This window comes from Phyllobates terribilis, unplaced genomic scaffold, assembly GCF_046119375.1.
Source record: "Phyllobates terribilis strain yellow unplaced genomic scaffold, ASM4611937v1 Scaffold_5__5_contigs__length_657084704, whole genome shotgun sequence".
NCBI classification, from domain to species: domain Eukaryota; kingdom Metazoa; phylum Chordata; class Amphibia; order Anura; family Dendrobatidae; genus Phyllobates; species Phyllobates terribilis.
The window spans coordinates 616,269,974-616,289,613 of NW_027362765.1; the positions used below are offsets into that span (position 1 = coordinate 616,269,974).

The window sequence follows — 19,640 nt, forward strand, 5'->3', positions numbered from 1 at the left end:
GGAACCATGGAAAGGTAAGGATGAGGTTGCTTTATTATTTTACTTTTATTGCAGAAGACATTGGCTTCAGCTGGAATGGGCGTGATGGTAAGTATGGTTTAATTTAGAACATTAAAAAATTGTGTGTTTATTTCAATTAAAGGACTTTATTCTGGGTGTTTGTGTTTTTTTAAATACTTTACTAGAAATTCATGGCGGTCATGTCTAATATTGGCGTGACCCCATGCATTTCGGGCTTAGGGTCAGCTGATAATGCCAAGCTGGCCCTAACCCCTTTATTACCCAGTGAGCCACCGCACCAGGGCCCTGGATGAGTTGGGTACAGCGCCAGAAGATGGCGCTTCTATGAACGCGCCATTTTCTGGGGTGGCTGCGGACTGCAATTTGCAGCGGGGGGGCAGAAAGATTGGACCTCCCTGCACTGCGAATTCCAGCCCCCAGCTGCCTAGTTGTACCTGGCTGGACACAAAAATAGGGCGAAGCCCCACATATTTTTTTTTTAATTGCTTCATGAAATTCATGAAATAATTAAAAAAAAAAAGGGCTTCCCTATATTGTTGTGTCCGGCCAGGTACAAATAGGCAGCTGGTGGTTGGGGGCAGCCCATTCCTGCCTTCTGTACCTTGCTGGACACAAAAATATGGAGAAGGCCACATCAAATTTTTGGTGAAAAATTCAATAAAAAATGTAAAAAAAAAAAACACATTTAGGGACTGCATCTTTATTAACCCCTCCACGTGAGGGGTTAATAAAGATGCAGGCCCTAAATTATTATTTTTTTTAAATTATTTTTTAATTAATTTTTCCCAAAAATTTTGACATGGGCGCTGAGCGCAGGAGAATTCTCCCACGCTGTCAATGACATGCATGAGGTGAGCTGAGTTCATTGGACATGACCTCGGCTCATCTTTATGTCGTCACAGCCAGACACTGAGGAGCGCAAGCATGCCTGCGCTTCTCAGTGTCTGCAGCATAGCAAGCTGGATGGCAGCTTTCGGTTGCGATCCAGCCTGTAATGTGAATGTAGCAGAGCTGGAGCCGTCCTGGGAACCATGGAAAGGTAAGGATGAGGTTGCTTTATTATTTTAATTTTATTGCAGAAGACATTGGCTTCAGCTGGAATGGGCGTGATGGTAAGTATGGTTTAATTTAGAACAATAAAGAATTGTGTGTTTATTTCAATTAAAGGACTTTGTTCTGGGTGTTTGTGTTTTTTTTAACTTTCACTATGGGGTTAGTAATGGGGGTGTCTTATAGACGCCTCTCCATTGCTAACCTGAGCTTGATGCCATCCAGCTTGTCATCCTTCAGAGACACTGGAGAGCGCAGGCATTATGGAAACTTCCGATTCCGGTATTCGATATTCTAAAAGTATCAGAACTCAGTATCGGAACTCCGATACCGCGAATATCGGTCGATACCCGATATTTCAGTATCGGAATGCTCAACACTACCCGTGGGTGCAAGAGATTCCTCCTCTGCTCGGGCCCATGTCTTCAGGAGGATCTGAATGTCAATGTTTTTTAGGCTTTGCTTGAAGTCTGGGTCGTTTGTCTTGGACCCAAAAGCTGAAGCATTCAGTCCTTGAAGATTTAGCTGTCTCTGGAGTTGTGGTACATTGTTCTAGTGTTTAGAGACACCTGCACAAATATGGCCCCCATGGAAGAGTAACTAGAGGAAAACCTCTCCTGCATTTTCCCCATAAAACTCACTGTCAGAAGTGTGCAAAAGAACCTCTAAACAAGCCTGATACAATTGGAAACCATTCCTGTGGACCGATGAGGTTAAAATGGAACTCTTTGGCCACAATGATCAAACATCTTTGTGTGGAGAAAAAAGGAAATAGAATTTAAGGAAAAGAACATCAGGAAAAGAACATCTCGCCAACCATGAAGCATGGCGGTTGATCAATCATTCTTTGGGGTTGTGTTGCAGTTGGCACGGGGAACATTTCTCTGGTAGAGGGAAGAATGGATTCCATGAAATTTCAACAAATTATTGATTCAAACATGACACCATCTGTAAAAAAGCTGAAGTTGAAAAGAGGATGGCTTCTACAAATGGATAATGATCCTAAACACACGTCAAAATCCACAATAGACTACCTCAATAGGCGCAAGCTGATGGTTTTACAATGGCCCTCACAGAATCCTGATCATCATTGCAAATCTGTGGCTAGACCTCCAAAATAGCAGTTCATGCAAGGCAACCCAGGAATCTCACAGAAATGAAAGAATTTTCCAAGGAAGAATGGATGAAAGACTCTTGGCTGGCTACAGAAAGCAATTTTAAGCTATGATACTTTTAAAAGGGGGTGCTACTAGGTACTAACCATGCCGTGTTCTCAAACTTTTGCATCTGCCCATTTTCCTTTTTTGTAATTTTTAAATTGTAAAAAGTAGAAATTTTTTTTTATTTTTTTGCCTAAAATACAAATGAAATGTGTCATCTTTAACTCTAGCCCTTTTTAGAAATCATTTCATCTTCAACTTGCTTAACTGTTCATAGTAACAGTAATTTTGACCAGGGGTCCCCAAACTTTTACATGCCACTGTAACTGACTGTCTGGGATTAGTGACCTCAGAGCAAAAGTTTTAAAAGGTTCAACACTGTTTGTTTTTTTGCTTGTTAAAGCCCCAGCCCCCTGAGGAAGACTGTCCAGACTAAACTTGTTGTTGGAGGCTATGAGTTACCTTTAATCAGTTTGTGTTTCTTGTGTACACTGTTAATGATACTTACCCTGAGATTACTGTACAGTACAATAATGTGTTTAGGATAAATGGCCAATGTGGGAGGATCCTTTTAATCTTAGGAATTCAATTAAATATAAAAAATACAAGATCACTTTAGTATCTTTTAATGGTTTGACCATCTTTATAATTTTAATAAAAAAAATAAAAAGTTTTATTTACAATCTGTTAAATAGGGTTTATTTACCCTCTGGGTAGTGTGTTAATATTAATCTTCATCCCTAAAGGGTTGTTCAAACACCCTATATTTTTTTCCAGTGTACAGGGTATCATCAAATTATAGCCAAAGTCCCTTGTAGATTAATTGGCTAAACAGAGTTTGTTTGCTGCCTAATTTAATACTTATTATGACTACACTGATCGGTGTCACTCTGTATTAGATAGTGATTGGCATAGTAAATACTGGTTAGCAGATGTAATCCCCAACTCTGGTTGTATTGGAGTAACAAGATCGATTTGAAGTGCTAAGTGCTGTGAGCAAAGAGGTCAGTTGATAGGCTATGTGCCCACGATGCAGAAATGCTCAGGATTTTCTCCTGAGCGTTTCTGCATCTCCCTGGCAGAAAAAAACGCATGCGGATTGTACATGCGGATTGTACATAAGATAAGATATACTTTATTTTTTATCCCGGAGGAAATTGCGGTATTGCGGTATCATGCGTTTTCCTGCCAGGGACAAGTGGAAATGGAGCGGTTACCCACTGACATTTCCGCATGCGGATTGACAAGCGCTTTCCAAGCGATTAGCATCACTTGGAAAGTGCTTGTGACAACTAGGTCACACTATATAAATCCATGCAAACAGCATGGATTTATATAGTGTGACCCGAGAGAGTGGTAAAAATAAAAAAATAAAAATATACTTACCCTCCGATGGCCCCCGGTGTCCCGCTCACTCCGTTCTCCCTTGCCGGCAACAGCGAATTGAAAGACCTGCCGACGTCAGCATCACGTGACCCTTCACATGACTCTGACGTCAGCGCAGGTCCTTCAATTCACTGCAAAGTGCCGGGAAGCAAGTAGGAGCGCAGCGCTGGCCGACAGAAGGTAAGTATACATTTATACTTTATTTTATTCATTTTTTAAAGATTTTTTTAATGGTACCTGGGTGTGGAGGAGACTCTCCTCTCATCTACACCCAGGTACCATCCGCACATTAGAACGCTTGGATTATCCATCTACATATACAGTGATGCGTAATCCATGCGGTCTAATGCAAGTCAATTGCGGCGAAGACCCAGGACTTCCGCAAAATAATTGGTAGTGCTGCGTTTTTTTCCGCAATGATAATCCGCAGCGGAAATTTCCGCAGCATGTGCACAGCACATGCGGATTATCATTGGGAAACATTGCTGCCCTTCTACCATGCGTTTTTAATGCGTTTCCGCAGCTGCAAAAACACTGCGGAAACGCATTAAAAACGCATCGTGGGCACACAGCCATACAGTGTATTTACAAGTGAGAACTCTGTTGGTGTGCCACATATCTAACACAGGTCAGTGTGCACTGCAGCTGACGAGTCCTTTGTTATCCTCTGCACTTGTAGACAAATTCCCTTTGAGGTGCAAAGTATTACAAACACTGTAGGCAGATAGGTCAGTTAATACAGAGTGTATATACATGCTAAATCTGACCTGCCATTATGATTCTCCTGGTCATTACGAGTTCGTAGATACCAAACATGCATAGTTTTTTTTTTATTTAAGTGGTAAAAAAAAATCCAAAGTTTGTCATAAAGAAAGAAAAAATGGCGTCATTTTCCGAGACCCGTAGCGTCTCCATTTTTTCGTGATCTGGGGTTGAGTGAGGGCTTATTTTTTTGCGTGCCGAGCTGATGTTTTTATTTATATCATTTTAGAGTAGATACGATGTTTTGATTGCCCGTTATTGCATTTTATTGCAATGTTGCGGCAACCAAAAAAAACCATAATTCTTAAGTTTTGATTTTTTTCCCATTACGCTGTTTAGTGATCGGATTAATTTTTTTTTTATATTGATAGATTGGGCGATTCTGAACGCGGCGATACCAAATATGTGTATATTTGATTTTTTTAATTGTTTTATTTTGAATGGGGTGAAATGGGGGTGATTTGAACTTTTTAGATATTTTCTTACTTTCTGCATGCTACAATAGTCTCCATGGGAGACTAGAAGCTGCAATCTTCTGACCGCTTGTATTACACATAGCAGGGCTGCAGCCCTGCTATCTGTAACAAAAGTGCTCACTTGCTACGAACGCCGACCACTGGGCGGCGCTCATAGCAGTTCGGCAATGACAGCCACAGGGGTCTCCTGCAGACTCTGGGTTGTCATGCCAACCCATCGATGACTCGCTGTCATGGACACAGGTGCTGATGGGCGGAGCTAAGACGCGCATCTGCTTTGTCAGAGATTGATAGTGGCATTTAACTAGTTAGCAGCCACGGGTGGATCGCAATTCCGCCCGTGGCTGTTAGGGGCACATGACAGCTGATCAGGTCAGCTGTCATGTCCCCAGAAAGGTGCGTTATTGGTTGTTAAGGGGTTAAAGGGAAACGTGTAAATGTTTTGGAGTGGTCTAGTCAAAGCCCAGACCTTAATCCAACTGAGAATCTGTGGTTAGACTGGAAGATTGCTGTTCACCAAAGGAAACCATCTAACTTGAAGGAGCTGGAGCAGTTTTGCCTTGAAGAATGGGCAAAAATCCCAGTGACAAAATGCGGAAAGCTCATAGAGACTTATCCAAAGCAACTTGCAGCTGTAATTGCCACAAAAGGAGGCTCTACAAAGTACTGACTTTAGGGATGAATAGTTATGCACACTGAAGTTTTCAGTTATTTTGTTCTATTTTTTGTTTGCTTCGCAATAAAAAGAAAATGAAATGTTCACAGCTGTAGGCATGTTCTTTACATGAACTGATGAAAACCCTCAAAAAAACAGTAAAATTCCAGGTTGTGAGGTAGCAAAACACAAAAAATGCCAAGGGGTGGAGGGAATACTTTCACTAGCCACTGCAGTACAGCTGACAGCGGTATTAAATAGAATAGATGTAGCCCTGAAAAGGACTATTTGGTTATAGTTTTTTCACAAGCAAAGCCAGTAAAGCTCACTTTCCCTTCTCTACCACCTCTCCCTACACTATTTCCAGGTACAATGTGGTGAGCATCACGTAACTGGGTCTTATTTAGACCCGATGACGTTATGCTGCCAGTCAATCATAGTAATGTCCGTAACCAATATGGATACGGCATTACCGTGATTGGCAGTCAATCCCCGCATGCTTAGTGGCTGAAAAATAGCCGCAAAATATGCGAGAAGGGGACTCGAGCATGTGCACGAGTACCAGGGATGCTCCATCAAGTACAAATTGTGCCCGATGATCGATCGAGTATCGAGCAGTGCTGAGTACGCTCACTCATCACTAATAACTACTAGTCTCCAGCTCCAATACAACCGGAGTTGGAGATTACATCTGCTAGACAGTATTTACTATGCCAATTACCATTTAATACACAGTGACACTGATCAGTGTAGTTATAATAATTATTAAATTTGGTATCAATTAAACTAATTACAATGGCATAATACCTGTAGCCAATTAATTTATAAGTGACTTTGGCTACAATTTGATAGCTTGTACACTGCACATTGGGTTTAATGGTGGACCTAGATCAATACCAGGTCAATACTTTTGTGGTCCATTATATTCAGGCCTATTGAATAATAATACTTTTAAATTAATGCAAGTCATGTTTTAAATGACTTAATAAAGTATGTATATGTGTGTGTGTGTGTATGTATATATATATATATCAGTGTGTGTGTGTATTTACAGTACAGACCAAGAGTTTGGACACACCTTCTCATTTAAAGATTTTTCTGTATTTTTCTTGACTATGAAAATTGTACATTCACATCAAAGACATCAAAACTATGAATTAACACACGTGGAATTATATACTTAACAAAAAAGTGTGAAACAACTGAAAATATGTCTTATATTTTAGGTTCTTCGAAGTAGCCACCTTTTGCTTTGATGACTGCTTTGCACACTCTTGGCATTCTCTTGATGAGCTTCAAGAGGTAGTCACCGAAAATGGTCTTCCAACAATCTTGAAGGAGTTCCCAGAGATGCTTAGCTCTTGTTGGCCCTTTTGCCTTCACTCTGTGGTCCAGCTCACCCCAAACCATCTCGATTGGGTTCAGGTCTGGTGACTGTGGAGGCCAGGTCATCTGGCATAGCACCCTATCACTCTCCCTCTTGGTCAAATAGCCCTTACACAGCTTGGAGGTGTGTTTGGGGTCATTGTCCTGTTGAAAAATAAATGATGGTCCAACTAAACGCAAACCGGATGGAATAGCATGCCGCTGCAAGATGCTGTGGTAGCCATGCTGGTTCAGTATGCCTTCAATCTTGAATAAATCCCCAACAGTGTCACCAGCAAAGCACCCCCACACCATCACACCTCCTCCTCCATGCTTCATGGTGGGAACCAGGCATGTAGAGTCCATCCGTTCACCTTTTCTGCGTCGCACAAAGACACGGTGGTTGGAACCAAAGATCTCAAATTTGGACTCATCAGACCAAAGCACAGATTTCCACTGGTCTAATGTCCATTCCTTGTGTTCTTTAACCCAAAAAAGTCTCTTCTGCTTGTTGCCTGTCTTTAGCAGTGGTTTCCTAGCAGCTATTTTACCATGAAGGCCTGCTGCACAAAGTCTCCTCTTAACAGTTGTTGTAGAGATGTGTCTGCTGCTAGAACTCTGTGTGGCATTGACCTGGTCTCTAATCTGAGCTGCTGTTAACCTGCGATTTCTGAGGCTGGTGACTTGGATAAACTTATCCTCAGAAGCAGAGGTGACTCTTGGTCTTCCCTTCCTAGGGTGGTCCTCATGTGAGCCAGTTTCTTTGTAGCGCTTGATGGTTTTTGCAACTGCACTTGGGGACACTTTCAAAGTTTGCCCAATTTTTCAGACTGACTGACCTTCATTTCTTAAAGTAATGATGGCCACTCGCTTTTCTTTACTTAGCTGCTTTTTTCTTGCCATAATACAAATTCTAACAGTCTATTCAGTAGTACTATCAACTGTGTATCCACCAGACTTCTGCACAACACAACTGATGGCTCCAACCCCATTTATAAGGCAAGAATTCCCACTTATTAAACCTGACAGGGCACACCTGTGAAATGAAAACCATTTCCGGTGACTACCTCTTGAAGCTCATCAAGAGAATGCCAAGAGTGTGCAAAGCAGTCATCAAAGCAAAAGGTGGCTACTTTGAAGAACCTAGAATATAAGACATATTTTCAGTTGTTTCACACTTTTTTGTTAAGTATATAATTCCACATGTGTTAATTCATAGTTTTGATGCCTTCAGTGTGAATGTACAATTTTCATAGTCATGAAAATACAGAAAAATCTTTAAATGAGAAGGTGTGTCCAAACTTTTGGTCTGTACTGTGTGTGTGTATATATATATATATATATATATATATATATATATATATATATATATATATATATATATATATATATATATAATTTTTTTTTTTTTTTTCTTTACAAGGAAGGCAGGTCTTTAATAAAGTTTTTTAACAGCATACTTTACAAAATGATAGGAAGCTGAATGATTGGGTGCAATTCATCTAATGTCAAAATATATAGGGGGGGGACAAAAAATAAGACCTTTACACAAACTGAATAAAGTATATTTTAATGTATCAATTCACACATCTTGCCCGCTTATCACTTCCTTTTAATACCTTTTTTTCTCGCATTGCACTCATCTGATTTATACGCTATTGCGAGCTAAAATTTCCTTGTAACTCCAGCCTAAGACCAAATTCGTATTACCATATAAAAGTTGTATTTTACAGTATGCTCAGTGTTATGGCTGCAATTCCCAGCCAGACTACAGGTCTTCTGATAATCGGCCTAATTAGCACACATGCATCCATTAATGTTCTTGTTTGCCAAAGACAAAAACTCTCTTCTCATCCATTACAGCGTTAAAAACTGAGAGCACACGGATGGCTTACAGATGACATCTGTGTACTGTCTGTGATTTTAACAGACACATATTCTTGTGTGGCCGATTTTGATCCATGTCTTTGATCAAAAATAGGCATGTCTCTGTGTTTTTTTGTTTTTTTTTGCGGACCACTTATGGGTACATGGTCTGTTCGTGAAAAAAGGACATTTTAATAAGGCATATAAAAGGAGAACACAAAACTTAACCTCTGTTGTGTGGATGGGACACTTAATATAGACAATCTGTAAGTAAGTATTATTCTGCAAAACTTTTGATTGAAAGTGACGCGCCCCCTGGGCTGCGTCGGGAACCCAGAACCGGGCCTTTTGTGGGATGCTGGGGGTTGTAGTCTCCGCGTGGCGGTGACCCGGCCCGTGGCTCAGGGTGGTCAACTCAAATGGCAGTCTGTTTGTTGTACTTTAAAAGTCCGACTACGCCACCCGTGGATTGCGGTCAGGATGAGCCGCCGCTGCAGGGCAGACCGCTGAGGCTGGTGCTGTGGGTGCAGCTGAGGGTAGTACAACTCCCCACGGGAGGAGTGTAGCCTTAGGGCAGTGTATAGGGATGTTGGTGGTGATAGTACGCGGGAGCAGCATTAACCACACGGAGTCTGTGATGCAAGTCAGGGTCTTTACTGTTGGTGGTATTAAGGCACCCGTCCGGGATACAGGTTAACAATGGAGGCCTGGTCAGTCTGAGAGCAACTGGGAAATCCTGCTGATCAGGGGGAGTTTGTAGGCCTACTGTGCTGACTTCACTCTTTCTTGGCTATCCTGCTGTAGTGTAGTGGTAGCCCTCTTCCTTGAGTGTACCGTGTTGTTCTCACCCGTATGACTGGCGACTCTGGCCTTCCGTGCTTCTCACCCCTCCAGGGCACTAATGGTCCCTCTCGTGTGGCTGAACCTCCGGGCTTCCTTGGGCCAGAGGACTTGAAGTCCCCTGCGTGGTGGTTTTCTGCTGCTGGGCTTATAACCCTCACAACCTCGGACTTCAGTGTCCGGCTTTACAAGTCTCTGGCCAGGACGAACTCTGCTAGTTCCCCTCCTGGCCTCGTGTGTTCCTCCTCTGCCTACAGGGACTCCTCAGCCTGCTGCTGACCTGTCCCTATCTGCGACCTTACTGGAACTTGTCTGGCACTTCACTCTCTAACCCCGCCCAGATCCAGTTTATAAAGGGCAGGTTTCTCCCCTCCCTGGACTGAGGCAGGAGGTGCTGCATGCTAATTGTCCCCAACCAGGGAACCTCCCACCTGCTCTCAGACATGACATTGCTGTCACTATGGCAACCAGACCTCGGGGTGCCACAAAAGCTTTAGACCAGTTTACACTGTATTTATGAAATGTCTGGTGTTCCTTCTGAATTTTAGAAAAACCTGTTTTTCTAAAAGTCAGAAGGAACGGCAGACATTTCATAAATGTATTGTGAACCGGTTAAAACGGAGCCCCCAATGGAGACATGGGCTTTAATTCATCAAAATATTTTCACCAGAAGTCTGTAGAAAAAGTACTTTGATAAGTCTCAAAATTAAATCTTGCATCTTTTGCTGTTTTTATGAACGTTTAGCATAGCTCTGCCAATATGGGCAGAACAGAGGTGTGCAGCTTGTCTAAGTCATGATGACCTGTGACTTATCTTGCGCAAGAATTCTTCTTCCAGTCCCTGACTGGAGTAAGGTTTGTGGTGAGGCATTCACCACTTGTCAAATGCTCCAAATTCATTAAGAGGTGTGCGCCTTCTTGATGAATCGATCATATCTGATTCCAGTACGCAACACCAGCGTAGACACCACCGACCTTCATGAATCTAGTCCATAGACTGCAATATTATAAACTGAGTTTTAATGGATTCCATTTGTGTTTTATTTGTATTGTTGTCCATCTTTTCATATGGACACAGAGTCTAAGATTGCATTCTTGTGCCCATCTGAGAAGGCACACTGTCTGGGCACTAAGTCCATTTGAGTTCTATGTTTTGTTGCACTCTAGGACTCCATTGGGATGCTCTATCTTATCCTATTTTTTTGAGAATTGAGACTGGACCCCTGGATACACTACTTTTTAAATGTAGTGTGAATATGTAGAAAGAAATATGCTTGTATGTCCACAGATTTGATTTTCCAGTATATGCTTTGCTCATTTCAGGCAATTATCCAAAAATGTCCTTAACTATGAACAAATCCCTTTATCGGGTAGAAATCCTCTTTTTAAAGAATATCTTGGAATAAAACCTCACTTGCTTATACTGAACAAGATGGACTTAGCAGACCTCTCTCATGAAAAGGTAAAATAGAACAACAAAAGCCATTATAGAACATGCATGGTAAGCGTCACATAAAAGAAGATTCTCTCTAACTGAGTTCATAGCAGCCTTACTTTAAAAGGAATGTTACAATTTTTTATTTTTGTATTAAAAAAATTGATTGATACAATCCATAATTATTATAAAATGGCATGTACTGTTAACATTTATTTATTAATTTTATCTTCAGCCGCTAGGTGCTGAGCATGACTCACCACCGATATGGCAGCCCCAAGGCATAAGAGGCTGCACTCTACATCTGACGTAATCTCCTACACTGTGGCTGCCTCACCCGTGAACTGGGGACAACCCTTGGGTTGTGCTGTTTCCAGCTGCGGGGGGGGGAGTTAGGCGCCATTTTATTGTAGTCCAGAGCTGTGCTGTAAACTATAATTTTCTCCTAGTCACCTCTCACAGTGTTTTGCAGTCACACAAGTAGCGAGTGGTGACTGGGTACAACAAGTAAGAATGCGGAGAAAAACAAGAGAGCACTCACCGGTCTAAAAAATCCTCCTTTATTTCATCCGTTAAAAATCCATAGCAGGGGGGTCGGTGGTACACATTAAAGGACGACGGCCGTTTCGCGCACACCGCGCTTCCACTCGTCCAAAAGATATCCACGGGTCATGCAAAGGTATCTTTTGGACCCGTGGAAGCGCAATGTGTGCAAAACGGCCGTCGTCCTTTAATGTGTACCACCGACCCCCCTGCTATGGATTTTTAACGGATGAAATAAATGAGGATTTTTTAGACCGGTGAGTGCTCTCTTGTTTTTCTCCGTATTCTTACTTATTGTACTCACTTTTTGCACTTGGAGTAGCACCCGGTCTCCACAGGGCGAGGTACCTCAGCGCACCTTATACAGCAAGTGATCACAGACTCTATAACAGCACTTGGTGCTGGCTTTCTCTTCTTCACAATTTGGTGACTGGGTACAGATGGCGAGCACTAGTGGGCAATGGCGCTGTGTACAGGTCAGGCAGTTTGGTAATGTACTACTAATACCAGGCTACCAGGTTGTTCTCATCGCTGGAAGAAGTTACTGGTGCAGGACTGCGGTGAGAGCTGCCCTGCAGCAGTAACTTCTTCCAGCGATGAGAACAGCTTGGTAGCCTGGTATTAGTAGTACAATGTCAAGCTGTTGACCTGTGCTCACCGCCGCTGTCACTACAGTGCTCAGAGCACCGCAGAGAAATCATCTTGCTGCTGCCAGAGTAACTGTGTGCAGGGACATCTGAATGAAGCTTTACTGCTGGGTATGCAAAGCACATCAAAAGTCTGAATGTGCAGACACCGCAGTAAAGCCTTATTAAAATGTCCCTGTATTAAAGACCTCTTAATGAGGCATTACACTGAGCAGATCCATGCATCTTACCCCATTATCTTTGACACTGCCTGTATCTAATCCCATCATGTGTGCTACAATACGCAGAGCCCTGTATCTAATCCCATCATGTGGGATACAGGCCTAGGGTCTAATCTCTGCACGCCCAACAGTGAACAGCACCAACTAACAGAAACGGGCTGCCAGCCATTCTCGGTGATACTGTCCACATATCAGTATCTCTTTGCAGTCACCAACAGAATTTCTCTGCTCTTTGATCCTAAACTTCATCCTCCCTTATCACTTAGCAAATGCCCAGAAGCGGAGGAGAACAGTGACATCACACACGTGAGCACACCCCGCCAATATTTACTGCAGTCGTAATGTGAGCTAGCACTACACTCAGTTTTTATGGTAAGATTCAGCAGCTGCTCACCCTAGTGTTTTAAAAACTGAAAATGTCAAAAGTTTTACTATTTTGATACCATTTTCATTTTATTTTATTTTTTTTTTTTAATTAAAACATTGCTTTCCATTTTTTTCAGTTAATAACGTTTTTTTTTTTTTTTTCTGACACATTCCTTTTAAAGGGAATCTGTCACCCCCTGGGAGATTTGAGACCTCTACTATGGGCATATAGGTTATAGAAGAATAAATCTATACATACCTGTATGGCCCATAGTAGAGGTCTGCTTGCAGTGAAATGGAGTTTTATAAAATCTGTTTTCACATGCTTGGCATCCCTGTCTAGCTTTTAGTTAGCCCAGAAATCCCCGCTTTTCTGCTTATTTAGCATGTCGTCCCCCCTTCCCTCCCCTGCACGTCAGAGGGCCCTGTGACGTGCACTGGTCTAACTCATTTCCCACGCATGTGCAATGCAACACTCATATCAGGAGCACTTTGTTTCCTCCCGGCCCGTTTGTCTCTGCACTGTTCCGCAGTGTTCTGGTGCGCAGCCCATATTGGAGGTCTCAAATCTCCTAAGGGGGTGACAGATTCTCTTTAAAGTACACATTACAGTCTCTATTATTCCCCACTCAGCCACTTGTCTCCACTGAACTAACAGCCTCCAATATGCCTGTGGGTTTGTTAGTTCCACTCAGGATACGCATCTTCGGCCCTGGAATTACAGCCATAACGTGAAATGTAGAATCTTACTGTCACGGTGGCATGCAAAAATTTGGGCACCCCTGGTCAAAATTACAGTTATTGCGAATAGTTAAACAAGTTGAAGATGAAATGATGTCTAAAAGGCCTAAAGTTAAGGATGACACATATTTCCTTTTGTATTTTAGGCAAAAAAAAATATTGTCATTTTTTACATTTTAAAAAAGGAAAATGGTCCGATGCTAAAGTTTTGGCACCCTGCATGGCTAGTACCTAGTAACATCCCCGTTTGCAAGTATCACAGCTTGTAAATTCTTTTTTTCTGGTTCCCCCATGACAGCACCACAGAGAGAGGAGATCCACCCTTCGAGGACAGGAAACCTACAGATAAAAAGGGCGGAACCTCTCTCCCGCGGGCAGTTGGTTTCCTGACCTTGAAGGGGAACATGCAGTGGCGTACCTGAAGAAAGAAGATTGGCTAGAAGAAGATACGTCAGGAATTCCAGGCCTGGTCAGTCCAATCCAGACACCAGGGGTTCCCTGCCTTGGCGGATGCAGTGCCCTGTAGCGCCACCGTGGGGGTCAATGCGCCCTTAGGGTGAGCGGAGAGGTGCAGCAGCACCATGGAGCCATTCCAGGCAGCAGGGCTCCCTGGCTTAGCTGGAGCAGTGTGGAGCTTTGTCGCACAGGGCACTGACTCTCTCCCAATGTGCTGACACGCCACCTCCCTGCGGATTGCCTGACTTCCGAGAGCCACTGCACAGGCGTGAGGACGTGCTGGAGGTGTGTCCCTATGACACAACGCTGATGGCCAGGCTAGGCATCCAACTGCGCATGCGCGGGGACGCTCTGGCACTCCCCTATGACAATGAGGGGCACATGACCGGATCTGGCACGTGACCGGAAGCAGATCTGGAGGAGGAAGGTGGGGCCTGCCAGGGGTTTAAAAACACTAAAAAACACCGAGGAAGTGCTTCAGGCAGCGGTCTGGCGGTCCCCTTTAGCAATGAGTGACCAGGAGCATTTGGAGGTGCAGACTCTTCAACCGCAGCGGCAGGAGAACCCCTCCCATCATCACAGTCTTGGCAGCAGTGGAAGTGGACATTCTGCCAGGTCTTCCAAGCACAGCAGGGACTCCAGTGTGGCATTGACCTCCAGAGGAAATCCATCTACAGATATGGTTCCTCCTCCTATCCCGGTACCCCTTCTACTCTCTTCAGGGTCATCATGTACGAGTATTCTCAGACAACCGAGTTGTAGTGGCATATTTGAATCAACAGGGAAGAACCCGGTGCCCTCCTTTGATGGAGGTGACAGATAGCCGAGAACAATTTTGGGTCTCTGTCAGCACTACACATAAAAGGGGCAGAAAATCGCAGAGCAGACATCCTAAGCCAGACCCAGCTGAGACAGGGCAAATGGGAACTGAAACAGACCATATTTGACCAGATTGCAGAAATGTGGAGATGTCCTGCTATAGAGCTGTTTGCCAACAATCAAAAGGAAAAAGTAGACATATTCTGCTCAATAGATCCCAAAGGGAACCCTTTAGCGTTGGATGCCTTCATGATCCTGTGGGACCACACTCTAGCCTATGCTTTCCTCCGATTGCCTTGATACCAGCAGTTCTGAGAAAGATCAGGGAAGACAGAGCAAAAGTAATCCTGATTGCCCCCTTCTGGCCAAAGAGGATGTGGTTTTCTTGGCTGAGGGTGATGTTCATCTCCGACCCCTGGGTGCTGACGGAAGGTCTGGACCTTCTTTCCCACGGGCCGGTTTATCATCCTCAGGTAACAAACTTACACATGACAGCCTGAATTTGAGAGGCTCTTCTGAGGGATTAAGGGTTTTCCCCGAATCTAATTTCCACACTACTACAGAGTAGGAAACTCGTCACCAGCAAACTTTATGGGAAAACTTGGAGAAGGTTCCTTTCCGCTTCAGGGTCCAGTGTAAAGGAAGGTGTTCCATTGACAGCCATCCTACAATTCCTGCAGAGGGGGTTAGAGCAAGGTCCAGCTACAAGCACCCTAAAGGTCCAAGTCTCAGCATTAGGGGCACTAATACAATTGTGATTTGGCAGGGAATCGCTGGATATCTAGATTCATCAAAGCTTCGGCCATATCTAGACCCATCCCTAGTCAGAGCTCGCCTCCTTGGGATTTAAATTTGGTTCTTATGGCTTTAATTAAACCCCCTTTTGAACCCTTAGATGGTACATCTCTAAAAGTTTTATCCCTCAAGACATCACTTTTGGTAGCATTAACATTAGCCCGCAGGGTCAGCGATATCCAGGCCCTGCCTGCAGTGCACCCCTTTACGCAGATCCTGGAGGATAGAGCAGTCCTCAAACCGGACACGGCCTATTTGCCCAAGGTAGCATCCACAGATCCCAGGAGGTCACCCTTCCTTCCTTTTCCCCCAATACCAAAAATAGGGGAGGATAAGAGATCTCTATATGTTAGACGTTAGGAGATGTCTCATCCAGTACATAGCGGCCACACAAGAATGTAGGAAGGATAGGTCTCTCTTTGTGTGCTTTCAGGGACCTTGGAAGGGGCTAAAAGCTTTCAAAGGCACGTTGACAAGGTGGATAAGAGATGCTATCTCTCTGGAATACTCATCAAGTGGGGAAGCCACTCCAGAGGGATTAAAAGCTCACTCGATAAGGGCAGTGACAACCTCCTGGGTGGAAAAAGCCGGTGTTTCCATAGAACAGATATGTAAAGCTGCGACATGATCATCTCCCTCTACCTTCTTCAAGCATTATCGTCTGGACCTAGCCTCTTCTTCAGATCACACCTTTGGGAGAAGGGTTCTGGAAGCGGTGGTCCCCCCCCTAAAGATACATTTTTCTGCGTGGTGCTGTCATGGGGGAAGGAGAAAGACGTTGTTACCGGTAATGGGATTTATCAGAGCCTATGACCGCACCCATAGATTCCCTCCCTTCGCTTGTGGGTGTGCACACTTATTTTGTTATTTATGCGTAGTCACAGGGTGTTAACGCTGATAAGCGTTCTAACGATGATATATGTTGTATCAATAACCTGGAGGTCCTCTCGTGCTCCGTAAACAACTGATGCGGGTGAGAGGTACTGACCTTTTTACCTGTAGGTTTCCTTTCCTTCAAGGACGGATCCCCTCTCTCTGTGGTGCTGTCATGGGCTCTGAGAAATCCCGTTACTGGTAAGTAACTACGTCTTTTTTAGCCAGCCAGGAATCTTTCAATTCTTCTTTGATGGATTTTCATCCCTTCTTCCTTGGAAAATTCTTCCAGTTCTGTGAGATTTCTGGGTCGCTTTGCATGCACTGCTATTTTGAAGTCTAGCCACAGATTTTCAATGATGTTCAGATCAGGGGACTGTGAGAGCCATTGTAAAACCATTAGCTTGCGCCTTTTGAGGTAGTCTATTGTAGATTTTGACGTGTGTTTAGGATCATTATCTATTTGTAGAAGCCATCCTGTTTTCAACTTCAGCTTTTTTACAGATGGTGTTATGTTTGCATCAAGAATTTGTTGAAATTTAATTGAATCCATTCTTCCCGTCACCCGTGAAATGTTCCCCATGCCATTGGCTGCAACACAACCCCAAAGAATGATTGATCCACTCCCATGCTTAAAGGGAAGATGCCGCGATTTTAAATTTTGTATTAATAATTGATTATATAATCATTTATTTTTAATACAAAATTAAATGTACCACTTTATTAGTTTTTTATTTATTCATTTTTACATTGGCCACTGGGGGCTGCCATTTTTATTTGGGGGATGTGTAAGATGCTAACCAGCACTCTTACACACCCCACTTACGGCAGTCCTGGCCATAAAAGACAGAGTCAGTGACCGACTACTATCTCTAACATTAGAGGCCGCTCCTTCTGCCTCTAGCTGCGACCTGGGCACGCCCCCTGGGCTGTCCTGGTCACAGCTCTGGGAGGAAATCGTGGCCATCTTTGTGGAGCCCACAATGTAAGCTGCGAGCTGCACATTTCCCCTGTCCTCACACGTGCTGCTCAGTCAGTGCGTGCCATGACAGGAGCTGCCGGGGAGAGAAGGTGCTGGGAGCGGAGGTCCCGGGTGAGTATCTGCGGCGGCGGGGTGCGGTGATCTCAGCCTGTCAGCTGTTATCACCGCTCACTGCTGACATCTTCAGAGCACACAGACACAGCGCTGCGTGGGAGCGTGAAAGGTGAGTAGAGGCGTTTATTTAATTATTTACTTATTTTTTTGCATTGAATATGTGGGAGCATATACCCAGGATGGAGGGCCATATACCCAGGATGGAGGGGGGAGGTTAACCATATACCGAGAATGGGGCGGCATATACTGTGGGGTACTATATGGGGCCATTATATAGAGGACTCGGCGACTCTGAGCGGTGTAGTTACGTCACTGCTGATCACAGCTGCTAGGTCTCGTAAAGCGCGGCAGCACCAGGAGTGGCTTCTGCTACAGCCTATGGAGTGTTGTTCTCTGAACAAGACTCCATAACCTTTGGACGTCGGATTTGGGGATAGTCGTGGGAACGCCATGGACTACGTCGGACTTGCTTGTTTTTTTTTCAAAAATGAATTGATGAACCTGGGAAAGTATCTGATAGACCCCTCTCCATTACTAACCACAGGGCTTGATACCAGAATTTGACAATTCACAGCTGTCATCAACCCCAACTATCATTATCCTGATCGCCACCGCACCAGGGCAGTCGGGGACGGGAAGGGACAGGCAAAGCGCGATCTAATGTGATGCTCTAATTCTATTGCCGCTGCATGCTGGTATTTTTAGGTTGGGAAGGGCCCAATAACCAGTTACCTTTGTAGCCTGATAATATCAGCCCGCAGCTGTCTGCTTTACTTTGCGTGGTTACGAAAAATAGGGGTGACCCCACTTCTGTTTTTTTTTTAAATTTATTAGGGTAAACACCCTTTAGTGCCACATAAAAGGCACTAACGGGTGCAAATTTATTATATGTAGTATGTATTATTGTGAAATTCTACATCTACTGGCCGTTTATTTTATTACACCCCTGCTCCCTTAGAAGTGGACAGAGCAAGGTTACACATTTTTAAGGGAGCACTAGTATAATGTGTGACCCCACTCGGTCCTCTTCTATGGGAGTAGTAATATGGTGGATGGAGCGTGCGTCACACATTACAGCTCTGCTCCCATAGAAGTGGATGGAGTGGTGTCGCCGGAAATGTAGCTAGGGTTTTGGTTTGGAATGGTGAAACTAAGTGGACCCCTAACCAGGTCACCCTGATTACAACTACGGTGGTGCACCCTAATAGTACATGTAGGAGAACCCGAGCAGATGACCTCGCTGTTACTAAAAATATATAAAATACTCCATACAGTATAATGCACACCCCATCGGCTTCCATACAGTATAATGCAATCCCCATCGGCCTCCATACCGTAGAATTCACTCCCCCCATCGGCCTCCATACAGTAGAATGCACTCCTTATTCTTCCGCTGCTCCGGTCTCTGTAGTGATCACCCGTCATCGTGCCCGCTGTCAGTGTCCGCATCAGTGACGTCAGACTTAGAGAGGGGGATTGATGAGCGCGTCACGCTTCCCCAACATTGCTTTCAACTGTATCGGCAACCAGTCAATACAGTTGAATTTACGAGGACGGGTGGGGGGGCCTGTGAGCTTGGCCCCTCCCCCCATCTGGCTCACAGGCCCCACATCGGCCGCGTGGCAGTGCAGGGAGATCATGTCCCCCTGCTCTGCCGCAGAGTTCAACTTCATCGGCGCAAGTCGATACAGTTTACAGTAGCGTAGCTATGGGTGTGGCCCTCACTGCGTATCTAATCTCATCCTGTGTGATACACTGCTCTGAGCTCAATATCTAATCCCATCATGTGATACACTACATTGAGCCCAGTATTTAATCCTAGCATGTTACTCTAAGCGTATCTAATCACACACGTGATACACTCCGCGTTTCTAACCCCAGTTTATGATAAAGCTAGCAGCACCATCTAACAGAATCAGTGCTGCCGGCCGTCCTCAGTGGCACTGTACTTGTCAGTATCACTGGCAGTCACCAATAAAATGGCTCCTCACTGTGATCCTAAACTTAATCCTCTCTTACAAACACCCAGAAGGGGAGGAGAGGAGTGATGTCACACACGTGAGCAGA

At 44.2% G+C, this 19,640-nt stretch overlaps 1 protein-coding gene across 4 annotated transcripts in view; it reads left to right on the forward strand.

The window, feature by feature from the left end:
* The window catches only part of LOC141273761 (mitochondrial ribosome-associated GTPase 1-like), a 332,495-nt gene that overhangs the window by 55,123 nt on the left and 257,732 nt on the right, over positions 1-19,640 (forward strand). For all 4 annotated transcript variants that reach the window (XM_073686095.1, XM_073686096.1, XM_073686099.1 and 1 more), the window contains one exon: positions 10,938-11,043. In XM_073686095.1, the coding sequence (XP_073542196.1) occupies positions 10,938-11,043 (106 nt within the window). The remainder of the gene's footprint in view (positions 1-10,937; positions 11,044-19,640) is intronic.